Source organism: Harpia harpyja, chromosome 8 (genome assembly GCF_026419915.1).
Source record: "Harpia harpyja isolate bHarHar1 chromosome 8, bHarHar1 primary haplotype, whole genome shotgun sequence".
Lineage (NCBI taxonomy): Eukaryota > Metazoa > Chordata > Aves > Accipitriformes > Accipitridae > Harpia > Harpia harpyja.
Window position 1 is genome coordinate 6423424 of NC_068947.1, and position 12592 is coordinate 6436015.

At 37.4% G+C, this 12592-nt stretch overlaps 1 protein-coding gene across 15 annotated transcripts in view; it reads right to left on the reverse strand.

Moving 5' to 3' along the window:
• DMD (dystrophin) overlaps positions 1 to 12592 on the reverse strand; it is a 1317358-nt gene that overhangs the window by 731094 nt on the left and 573672 nt on the right. For all 15 annotated transcript variants that reach the window (XM_052795054.1, XM_052795067.1, XM_052795065.1 and 12 more), the window contains 6 exons: positions 12445 to 12590; positions 11253 to 11465; positions 7444 to 7557; positions 5759 to 5914; positions 3200 to 3370; positions 736 to 918 (listed from right to left, as the gene is read on the reverse strand). In XM_052795054.1, the coding sequence (XP_052651014.1) occupies positions 736 to 918; positions 3200 to 3370; positions 5759 to 5914; positions 7444 to 7557; positions 11253 to 11465; positions 12445 to 12590 (983 nt within the window). The remainder of the gene's footprint in view (positions 1 to 735; positions 919 to 3199; positions 3371 to 5758; positions 5915 to 7443; positions 7558 to 11252; positions 11466 to 12444; positions 12591 to 12592) is intronic.

Below are 12592 nucleotides of genomic sequence, written 5' to 3' on the forward strand. Positions count from 1 at the left end.
ATTGAGATGCATTAGGCTGTTTGTAGATCAAGTTTCCCAGAGTGCAATTCACACAACAACAACATCAATGATCAGGAGAAATATAGATTACCAGCTTAGAATACACGCTTTTTCCACAGTGAAATTTAGAGGAGATAAATTTTACCCAGGTATATGATCGTCCTGTACAAAGTTATCTATCGCAAATTAGTTCACAATGGAAAAATAATACCGAATTCACTGTGACCACTGTATAATACGCAAACAGTCCTATGGCAAGAATCTGTAGTGGAGTTGGCCAAAATGGCAGGGTCAACTCAAAACACAAGACATATTCAGCTTGCCAGCAGATCAAATGCTGCTCCCGTGCTGAGATAACACCACGTGTCCAGCTTCAGGGCCATTTAATCAAAATCCTTAGCCATGGAAGAAAGATGCCTAGAGAAGCTGGTGAAAACAACATCTCAGAGTTGCTACAGAAGCCAGATATTTGGCTTAATCTCACAAGGGATAAGAACCCTGAGCAGCCATTGCTGTCTCCCACCTAAGAGACATGTCTGAGGCTTCTCTCCAGCATATATGATTCTCAAAAAGATTTAGGTATATGGCTCATACCATGTAGTATTTGGTATATGGCTCATAAAGCGATGAGAGCCTTGGGCTACTCATGATCCCATATGATAACACATCTTTGCTCTCTACCTTACTTTTGCAGTTAGAAGGGCTATAAATACAATGACTGATAAGATATCCAACCTCCAAAGTTTTGCACTTTCCATTCAGTCTGCTGCAGAGTCGCTGGTAGCTGGTAATTAGAACATCGAGCTCCTTTTTCAAAGCCTCATGAGCTGCAGGTGGAGCCTTTGCTATAAAATTATTCACAGAATCAGTAATAAGCTTCACTTTTACTTCTTTCTGCATGGCTTCCTCCTTTGCCCTCTGGGAAAAAAAAAAAAAGTTGTAGTCTGGGTTTAAGAAGGAAATTTATTTCTAATAACTGTTAGAATTCTCTCTGACAGAATTAAGTCAGAGGGAAAAAAACCCAAACAACCCCACAACAAAAAAACAACTCCAAGAGCCATTTAATTCTCAGACTTTCTGACACCCAACCCCCTTTTTTTCCATTTTGTTGCCAACGCGCAATACTCAACACAATTTAAGATCACACAACTATTTAGTTTTCTGGAGCTCCCAGAACAGTAAAACATTTCAGTATTTTTTTTCCAAGAAATGCTCAAAATACTTTTGCCATAATACCTTATGAACCACAAATGAAAAAAAGAAAAAAAAAAAATCTTTTGTGTTACAAATTCATGTACCCAGGTTTAAAGGCACAATCAAAAGCAGCAAGACAGAAAAAAAAGAAAATAATTCTGTCTGATTTTCCTCTCCTTGCCACTGTCATTAACCCGCATTTAAAGAGAAATTGCGGAAATAATTTTTCTCCAGTGCATATTTCACACTTTTATCAGAGCATTAATGTTGATTTCATTCTTTTACTTTACAGAGGCAGAAAAATCAGTGCCATTATTCACCACCAGTGAACATTAACCTAACATGAAGAGAGGATAAAGTGAAAAGGGAGCATCCTCCTAAACAGCACTTTCTGTGTTAGACCCTAGGCAGAGACGTTTAATAAAGGACAGACATAGGAAATACAAAGATCCAAGGAACACAGAGAATCACAAATGGATGGTGAATTAAACCCAGTAATTAACAAATCCTATGTAAATGATCAGGATCCACCAACCTGCCACCTTTTCCCTGTTTTAGTCGGTGTAACCACAACAACTGATCAATCCAATTCCCAACTTTCTTCCTCCACCTTTTGCTACTCTCCCCCTTGTTATGCCATCTCATTAATAAGATTGTCATACCTAGCATTGTTTCCTCTGAGTGCTTACAATGGGATCGTGTCTATAACTGGAGACATACCAGTACTGGAAACAGAGGGATGGTATACAGAGTGTCATCAGCATGTACTGGTCCTTGCAAGAATTTAAGCTGAGAACTCCCTGGCTCGAAAATATTAAAACAAAATCCTGTTCCTGACAACCTTCTTTCTCTCTGGGTCTGAGGAAGTCCACAAAACAGAATAATTGGGATCACAATGAATTCTGGTCCAGATTTTGCCTGTTGTGTGACAGGAGAGGTGGCTGCAAGCCTTTGGGGAAAGGATCACCAGGAGCAGGTGAAGGGATGCGTGACAAATGATCTGGTTATCTGCATAGGTCAAGGTGTCACAGTTTGACATACCTGTACTTCACCTGGAAGCACAGAATATTCACTAGGAAATCCATCATGGGGGTTGTGTCGAAATCCGTACATTTTACCTGTTTTATTATGCGGTGCAATGTATAAATGTGAGTTTTGTTATTTAATTACTAAAAAAGAACTGTATCTCTAGAGCAGATGTTTACTTTTGATATATTTGCCTCATTTACAATGAATTGAACTTGTTCCATCTATCTCCATATATTCTGTATATTCTGACTGTCATCAAGTCATTTCTGCCAGTAAATAAAGAGATCATCAGTTGCATGGTCAGATACCCTCAAACACTGGCAAAACCCTATGGACAACAAAGAGTTTGCAAACAAAGTGTTGGATAGATTGTTAAGGCCATATAACCCGACTTCCTGAATAGCACAGACCAAACAATTCACTTCTGAAATAAAAATCAAGCTCACATGCAGTGGCTGAGCAAGAGTATATTAGTGGTTTTGTCCACAGGCCATATTCATCCCACATGAAAAAAACATTATTGAGACCAAAATATGCTGTTCCTATATTGCTGCATTGAAAAAATAATAAATCATGCGTACTTAGTACATATCAACATGCATCCTGAAGCCCTAAATCTTTTTTCTTCTCTGTCTCTAATACAAAGAGAAGACAAAAACCTGATTTCACTCTATCAGTTAACTGTTGCTAATAACTGAATCTTAGGAATTATGCCTCATGTAAAAGAATGTTGAAGCTGCATCAAAATCAAGTATCCAATGAAGCAGAGAAAAAAAAGCAATGCAGTACTGCAAAAGATTAAATATCTTCCAACGTATTCCAAATAGAAATTACTTCAAGCCACCTACTACTTTAAATTTTAGGCTAACAAGTAGATGTCAAAAGGCACTTTCCTAAAAGAGAGAGTAGACTTTCTCTACAACGAAAGCTTCAGAAAGAATTTAAACACAGCTCAAGGAATTAGCTCATCTTTTACCTTCAGTTCCTCAACAGCTTTCTGTAATTCCTCAGGTGTTTTATACTCAAAATCTCTTTCCAGATATTCTTCCTCAGCTTGTGTTATCCATTCATGCATCTCTGACAAATCCTTTCTGAGACTCACAGTCTTATCCAAACCACCTTTTAATGCTGCCTTCTTAGCATAGGCCTTTAAGAAAGAAGAGATTACACGGTACTTGAAGCAAGGCTACTGTACAAACATGACAATATTTTAGCCTGAAAAGAACCAAATTAAATCCTATACTAATAACATTGCAGTAATTAGGCAGATGTTAACAAGTAATTAGATAGATATTAATAATAGGTAGTCACGAAAGCATTACACATGTGCATACATCCTTTTTTCAGTGAGTCACTGCTGCGCAGAACGAATTTTCAATAATCCTAGAACAGCACTCTACACCATATGCTGAGGTCATCAGAAAACAAATTGAAAAAAACGTCACCCAGGGACTATTTTCTAAAAGATGTAAAAAGAACAACCACAGGAGACCTTGAAAGTGCATCCAAGGATGAAACCAGAGGCTCTTGAGCTTTAAAGTCAGATGACCTTCAAACCAGTTTGAATACAACTTGCTAGAGAATAAAGCAATATGCCTATCTTTCTTCTACTGACGAAGTCATTATTGAATCTCTCAGAAAGGTGTATATCCTAAAAATAGGTAAGTGAAAAAGGAATATCCTACTGGAAGAAACTACTTCTCTTAAAGGGAAAAATACTTTTGTTAAATCCTTTGCCAATCACTATATAGCGGTCACATAACTTATGTCATACAGCTCATGTATAGAACTAGATGATATTTAAGATCCCTTCCATCCCAAACGATTCCATGATTCTATGAATTGTGCATCAACTTATCAAAATTGTCCATAACTGATTCAGCCGTTGGCTGAGCCATTTTTCAATGGTATAAAGAAGTTTGCAACAAAACCAGTTAGTTGTACTGGTGCCGTTTTTCAGAGTTGGGCTTGCAGAGCTGATCGCTCCAATATCCTGCACTCTGCAGCTACTTCAGTAAATGTTATTTTCAGTAACATCAGGAGGAATTGTGTCTTAGTATTTGGTCTTAGTTTCTGACTGTTACTGGTTTTGTTACTCATCCTTCAGGACTGGCTGTTAAACATAAATGTTGTTCTACATAAATGTTGTTTTACAGAACAAAATAGAGTAACACTAAAAAGGTGATGCTCAACAAGTATCAAAGCAGAACCGTATGTGGCCCTGCAAAATTGCCTCTTCCCCAGTCGCAGCACCAGAAGAGGGTATTCTCCCGTCACCTGGAAAGAGCATCCAAATGCCAATTGTTAGCTCTCTCAGTCATACTAACTGCACGTACATCAACTCCAGCTGACCTTTCCAAATCCTTTCAAGAAATCCCCACAGACCAAACTGATTTCTGTATTCACTACTCATGTGTTTGAATAGCTATTACTGAAGAAGTCGTGTTAGAAATGCCCACTGAGAGGCAATAATTAGTGCTGTGTATTGAATGGAACTATTAGAGGCAAATTTTCAGGGAAGTCAGAAGACAACTGTAACAGACTTCTAAACTTATAAGGCATCACTTGAAATTTCTGTGAGAGAACTGCAAAGATATCAAATTTATTAATATTACAAAAAGAAGCAATTAAAAACTCCACATTAGTCAAATGGGAAGGACTACAGAACTGGATCAATAAAATGTCTTACAGATTTCAAAGATGAACTTTTTTGATAACTGTTTATCTGAACAATATACAGAGGCTATTTTTCACATGTAAAGTGAAGAATAAAAATCTTAGAAAGCATTAGACCACCTTGAAAGGTAAGTTTTACTGTTATGCAAATACACGCTAAAAAGGTAGAAAAGAGAATGAACAATTAGAAAAAAAAAATACAAAATGAAACACGTTTCCTTTGAACTATCATAAAGAATCCAAATGGCACCAATAAAATAATAGTAATTTTTAGCTTCCTTAATCTGTAAAATTATTTATTAAGAATGCCTTTAATTAAAACAAAAGAATGGTCCTTTCCTGTTATGCCCCATTCTCTCAAATTCGTGTGACCATTGGAGACTGTAATTTACACACATGCATATGCGCACATACTCTTAATTCCAAGTTATTGAATTCTGAACTCTTCACTGCTTTAGTGTCTTATTTCTTCTAGAGTAATGACACGTAAGTACAATGATGCAAAACAAAATGTAACGCTAAATACTGAACTGGATTTTTTGGCAAATGCCTATATACCGCTTTCAGAAAGCTAGTTTTGCAGGAGCCATAAATTACATTGCTGTTAAGATCTAAGATATTAGTATATAGCTTTGTTATAAAAATAAGTAAGATATTGTATTATAATATAAAGAAATATACTTTACATGCATTGCTACATGCTAAATAAAATTCCTAAAAGAGAAGTTTAATTAAAGTGAACCAAATATGTCTAAATTCTGTTTCATATCTACTGGATATGCATAGAAAGACAAATTCTGCCAATGAGAAACCTGATTATGAATTTAAAATTAACCAGTCACAGAGGGAGACATGATACCTGTTGGCAAATGTGCTCCCATTGAACGTTGAGATCCTTTAGTTCTGTCTCTATTCTGGAAGCAAATTCTGGCTCTGCTTCACTCTTCATTTTCTTCCCAACCTCATTAACACTGTTCAAACTGGGCTGGATTGTCTGGATATCATTTACTAAAGCCTAAAGGAAGAGCAGAAGATTAGGCAAGCAGCATTCACACAAATTTTCAGATATGCTATCCCTACCAGAACATGTCTACATGAGATTCTGACGTGTCTTTGGTCCAGATCTCCAGTCAAATGAGCACAATTAACAGACTTAACTATGAAAATAAATAAAAAAGGAATAAGCAGCTGTAATATGGTAAGCTATGCTATATCAGATAAAGTTTATTTGCAAAAATATATATTATGTAACTTTCAAACGTTACGTATATACTATATATACACTCATATATAAAGTTGTATTACATATATCTATTACAATGCCTAGATCTTTTATTCACATTTGTGAAAGAGCATCCCATCATAATGGTGGAAAACAGCCACCGTATTAACTACGCCAGCATTACCTTTGGGTTGGTAATTCACCTGGTAACTTCCTTAAAATGATCTGATTGGTGATATTCTCTGGTTATGTCTAGTTATTAGAATGTTATTTGTGGTTGAATATTATTTAAGCCCTGAGGTAGTTCTAAATTGCCACTTCCAATTTTATTTCCTAAGGCCTTCTTCAGTGCTGCAGATGTTACCTGGGCTTCCTACACAGTGGAAAAGGCTGGAAGTGTAAACACATAAAAGATGATGAAGATTTTGGTAGCTTTATTATATATTTGACAGTAATGGCTAATATTTGTACAAACTCTTCATAAATTCAGGTGACAGATTCTAAAGGAGTTACATGTAACTTACTACTCTGTAGAGATAAGACCTGTCCTATATAATTTATAATCATTTTTATTTAAATAAGGGGTAAGAGAGAAAGTCTGAGGAGCTCGGAGTTCTGCAAGATCAATATGTATGTTTCATAATATTTACACATCCTGTCAGAACATTTACAGAACCTGTAAATTCCACTGAACATATAGACAGGGACTATCATGGATTACAAGATTCACCGCACTTACACGCTCTGTTGGGAAAGGCAGAAGAATTTGTAAACCCTGTGATGGAAGTATCAATACTTCATGATGCTTTAAAACTCTGCTGGGACAAAGTCCTGGAACTTGTAAGTGTAGTGAGAAAAAAAATGGACATAACTCACAATACCTGCAAGTTCTTTCGGTACAGTCAGAAAAGCTTGTAAATAATGTGTGAATAATAGATAGGGAGAAAGATCTTCTGGCACAGATTACACAGCTTATAACAAATAAACATGCAATGTTTGTAAATGCAACAAAGTAAATAAAAAGTTATCTTAAAAGGCTACTAACTTATTTGCTGCAAGTACCCTCTTTGACGTTTTGCTCCTGCTATAAATACATAATGATACAGTCACTGTATGCCTCCTCTCTGTATTAAAGTTCCCAATTTCTTAACAGAATTTTCCTTCAAACCCAGGAAATGCAGGAGATTCAAATAGCTTGCAGAAGAAAATCCCCTTACAACACAGATTTATTTTTAGGAACAGTAATTGTTTGTGTAACTTCTGTATAAGCTAGGCTCACAGAGAAGAATCGAATAATTGCCAAGCAGGCAGGGAATACTTACTGTACATTGCTCAAGTTGCTTTTCCAGTGCTTCTGAATCACCAAGGGCAGGCCACTCTTCCTTCAGAAAAACATCCACTTCAGCCATCCACTTCTTCAGTGTTTTAGTGTCATTCTGTTTATTAAAAAGACATTTTATTACATTGCACAGAACCTGACTGGCAATAGCGTAACTCATCCTGGCACTATGACTAAAATTCATCGCAATGTAATTTCAAGATTATTGAACTGTCTGAAAAATACAAACACAGCAAACAAGCAAAACCAATTTTATCTGGGACTGTCATCGACTCTTTAGCCTGCACTCTGACCATTTCTGCCCAAGTTTAACGTGTCTATGAGTGGGCAACTTTCTGGCTCTCAAATTTATGCCTTCCAGATATCATTTGTGTTTAGATGCTGCATGCGTGTTCATTGGTTCCTTGTATGGCTTCAGATGACTCATAATTGGAAATTAATTCAGGTTCACCTATCAAATCCTCCTGTGCTTCAATTTCATTTTCAGGCTCCTTTTGGAAGTTGCATGCTCTATTGCCTATTTCTTTACCAGAACACAACACAGAAAAACTCCCTTAGTACTCAGAATGAAAAAAAAAAAAATTTGTAACTGAAACAGTAATTGAAACAAATTCATTTCAGAAACTAAAATCATATAATGACTCAATGAATCATTTCAGAGACTGGCTCTTAGTCTCTGAACTAACAGTAATTTAGTTACTGTTTCTAACACTTGAATATTTGTAATCAGTAATTTGCTTTTAATAAATTAATTAAAAAAGCTGAACACAAAATGCTTGAAGAGAGGGAATGTTATCAGTCCCAGGCAACATTTCATAGATCATCCAATACCTTGAAAGGTAGAATGAGATTTAAAAAATGTCTCTTAAATGTTCCTTAAAATGCCACCTTAGGTAAACAATTAGATGCACATGTTAAAATAAAAATTATAAATGGCAAAAATTTGAAAGGAAAATTATAAAGCATTTGTTCATCAAACTGTTTTCATCAACAGCAAACTACAGATTGATATTATATGCTGAAAAGCTGAATTAAAGCACAAAAAGACATTTTGTTAGAATACAGACTGTGCCCTAAAATGGGTACAAAAATGCCTTAGCAACTATTACGATAGATAACCAAAAGGAACATTTTCCTAGTGTGCTTGATATATTTAATAACAACAGGCTACCGTGGAAAATGAACTGAATTAATAAAAATAATTATACCGAAATTATCAGTGTACTTCAGAATGGCAATTATTAAAACACTGTTGAAGTGTCTACTGTGCATTCCATCATCAGTCAGTAAAAATAGTTCAGAATCATAGTTCATGATGAAACTTTAATACCTTTACAAGAATACTTTAAGTATAGTTCATTAATGCTGCAAAATATAGATCTGATGGAATTTACTTAAAAAGAGATCAGTCTCCAGCTACCAATGAAAATCGAATGTATGACTTGCACTTTGAATCAGACTGTAAATGCATTTTATTTATCGACACTGATTTCATCGTATCCCATGCTGACGCATTCCATAAATTGCAACAGCTAAAACAATCGTCTGGAAAAGAAGTCATTCAAGGAGTTGAAAAGACAATGACTTTTATTTTAACTGTGTACTACAGTGACTTCAGCAATAAACATAAAGGCTAAGATTCGTATGCGACAATAGCTCACATAGCTTGAAAACTACGCGCTCTACACACAGCATGGTCATGATGTTCAGGACTTTCTCCTTTTAAGAGGAGTCGGGGAACCTCTAAACTTCTACCCAGAAAATGGGGGGGGGGGGGGGGGAGACAAAAGTTTTAATTTCTCAGGCAATTGCAAATATTTCATTATACCACTGATAAAACCGCTTTGCAGTTTTCCTACTTATATTGGGTTCCAGCTGCCTCCAATGGACCCACTGCAGGACACAGCTGACCCCATGGTCACCTAGTGACACCTCTGTGATAATATAGTTAAAAAAGGGCAAAAACACCAGAGAGGCAAAGGAGGAGAGAAAAAAAAGTGACAAACAACCCAAGGTGGGTCAAGAAGGAGGAGGAGGAGGTGCTCCAGGTGCCGGCGCAGAGATTCCCCTGCAGCCCGTGGGGAAGACCGTGGGGAGGCAGGCTGTCCCCCTGCAGCCCAGGGAGGTCCACGGGGGAGCAGATCTCCACCTGCAGCCCGGGGAGGACCCCACGCCGGAGCAGGGGGATGTGCCCTGAGGGAAGCTGCAGCCCATGGAGAGCCCACACAGGAGCAGGTATATCCTAAAGGACTGCAGCCCGTGGGAGGACCCACGCTGGAGCAGGGGAAGCGAGTGAGGAGGAAGGAGCACAGCTCCCGTTCCCCATCCCCCTGCGGCCCTTGGCAAGAGAGGAGACGAGTAAAGCAATGGAGTGCGGACTAGGAAAAAGAGGGAGGGGGAGAGGTGTTTTAATTTCTGTCTTTGTTTCTCACTACACAAATCTATTTTCATTTTCCCCCAGTTGTGTCTGTTTTGCCCATGATGGTAACTGGTAAGCGATCTCCTTGTCTTTTTCTCGGTCCAAGAGCTTTTCCATCCTATTTTCTCCCCTTGTCTTGCTGAGGACAGGGAGAGAGAGAACAGCTGGGGCATCTAGCTGCTGGCCAAGGTTATCCTACCATACCATTAAACTTCATTTCATGGCCAGCTTCGAACATCAGAGATGTAGCTAATGGAGCCAAAGCTACAATTTAGAGCAATGTGGCATTTCACTAGCTAAATTATAAATGGTACTGATAAAATGTCTTACTTTTTTTCTATAATGAAGTTTTTTTCTTCTACAAAGCAGAAGTATAAGAATACTTTGACAGAAAATTTATTCCTGACCAGATAACTCTATTGAATTTAGCTGAAAATAACAATTACAGTTCACATGCTATTGTATTATAATTCACAACATGGAGCTAACCATGTATCGTGTTCTACGACCAGCAAACCAAAGCCAAGGACAGAAATATTTGATGTTGTAAACAGAAGAAATACAGAGAGACAACACCGAGAAGAAACACGCTGTGAGAACACAGCTTTGAGTACGGCTGCAGGACCTCAGCCTTCAGAATTTTCTTTGTGATATTGCCCCGTAGTATGCAAGTGTTGATTTGCATGGGGGTGAGGAGAGAAAAAGATATAAAAAAAAATTAAAAGTACTTTCTCCATTTTTGTGACTGGTTGATCTGAATTCCTTTGAAACCTGTCTGTTGAAATTTTATAGAAATAGAACAGGAATATGTTAAAAATGGACTTATTTTAAATCTTATAATAACTAAGTCATAGACATCCCCTGTAATGCTGATACATGTGATTTATAAATAAATATAAATAGCAGATCCTCACAATGAGAGAAAGAGTGTAAGGTTCCAATGCTGTCATTCTAAATACCAGAAAATTCACACAGTTGTATAAGTCATATACACTTCTGCTTTCTGGCAACTGCTGCCAAGATACTACCATATTACAAGTGACTTTAATTAGGTAAGTGAATCCATTAAAGTCAATATGGTGACAGCTACTTCAGCAGCATGAAAAATAAGTAGAGGAATATTAGTAGCAATTTCACTGAAATCAAAGTTAGGCTTTGCTATTGAAACAACATAGGCAGAAACAGCCACAAAATCAGAACTCAAAGTAAAATCTTGGATCCACCAAAATCAAGCGAACATTTTAAAATATTTTATGTATTGTTTTGATATTTCACTTCGGTGTTACTTTCTTGAGGTGTATAAATGCGTTCTGTGCCTGTCCCACAGCCACAAGCCACCACATAGTAGTTGAGGCTGAAAAAGTTTGGTTAACCTGGAATCGCTGGAGTCTGGTCATAAGCTCCTCAAGTTTCTGGCAATGTTCCACCAGCTGCGCTGATAATTTCTTCCAGCGGCCAAGGATCACCTCAATCTCTGATCGATATCTTTGGCTGACTTCTGCGGGGGCTTTCCTGGACATGTCTTCCACAGTTGTGCTGAGATAGTTCAGCCCTTTTTGCTGCTCTTGCAGAGAACTTTGTAGAGCCTATGAATAAGAAGCAAATAGTATCCCGATTCATGTGTCGGGCAATTCTTTTTGTTTCATAAACATAGGTGAGACTGCTGAAGAAAAGACTGAAAACTAAAAATGTAGGTCACCTTTGCTAAAACATCCAATGACATATTCTACTGAGCAATTTGGAATTGCTTTTCTCACACAAACTAGAAAGTAGATTTTTTTAGTTGAACTGAGAATATAACCAGAGGTGTTTATACTTGTTAATAGCGCTGATCTACATATGCCTCATTAATTTGAGATGGAATTGACAACGGCCCTAACGATTACACTTTCAAAAAGAATGAGACTATACATGTAGAAAAAGAATAAACTTAGAACTGCGTCTATGATTTAAAGTTTTTGATAAGTTCTCAAAACTTTTGCAATTCTTAGCCCAAATTTGCTGCATCTAACTTTTTTCTGTATTCTGCTACTTATTTCTGAATGTGCATTACTAGTTGCACCAAACAACATGCTCATTAGCCATCCAAGAGTAGAACAATATCACACATTGAAATGCAGGGAAGGTTTGTACCCTCTGGCAAAACTTGTTCCACATTTGTGTCTGCTTGTAAATCCGACAGGAAATCTGACAAAGCCCGTGCTGCATTTTGCAAATCACCTTCGTTTCCATGTCAGCTCTGGAAAATGAAATGAGCTAAATCTACATTTAACTACCAGAGCTATCGTAAAAGGAATATTTTATATATCACGGGGACAAACAATGGCCTTTCCTTAACATGTTCAGTATCTTATAAAATTGGTTTCAATGGTGAAGAACACTTTCAATCCTTTAACTTTAGGAATCGATCCTAAGTATCCACTGTCTGCTGAAGCCCTTGCCTAAAACCCGCATGGCTACAATTCACTCAAGATCCATCAGCTTCAGCAGACTCATGACAACTAAGGCTTCTGTTCCTTCAAACTTTACATTTGAGACTTTTTTTCCCACAGCCTGACCACTCACCTTGAGCTCCCTGAGTCTCTGCTCCATGATTTCATACTCAGCAACCGCAACCTGAGGCATGGAGAGTTTAGTTTCCGACTGCTGGATCCACACAAGTATAGTGCTCATTGTCTCTTTGTATTGTGCAGGAGGCAAACTGTCAAAAACT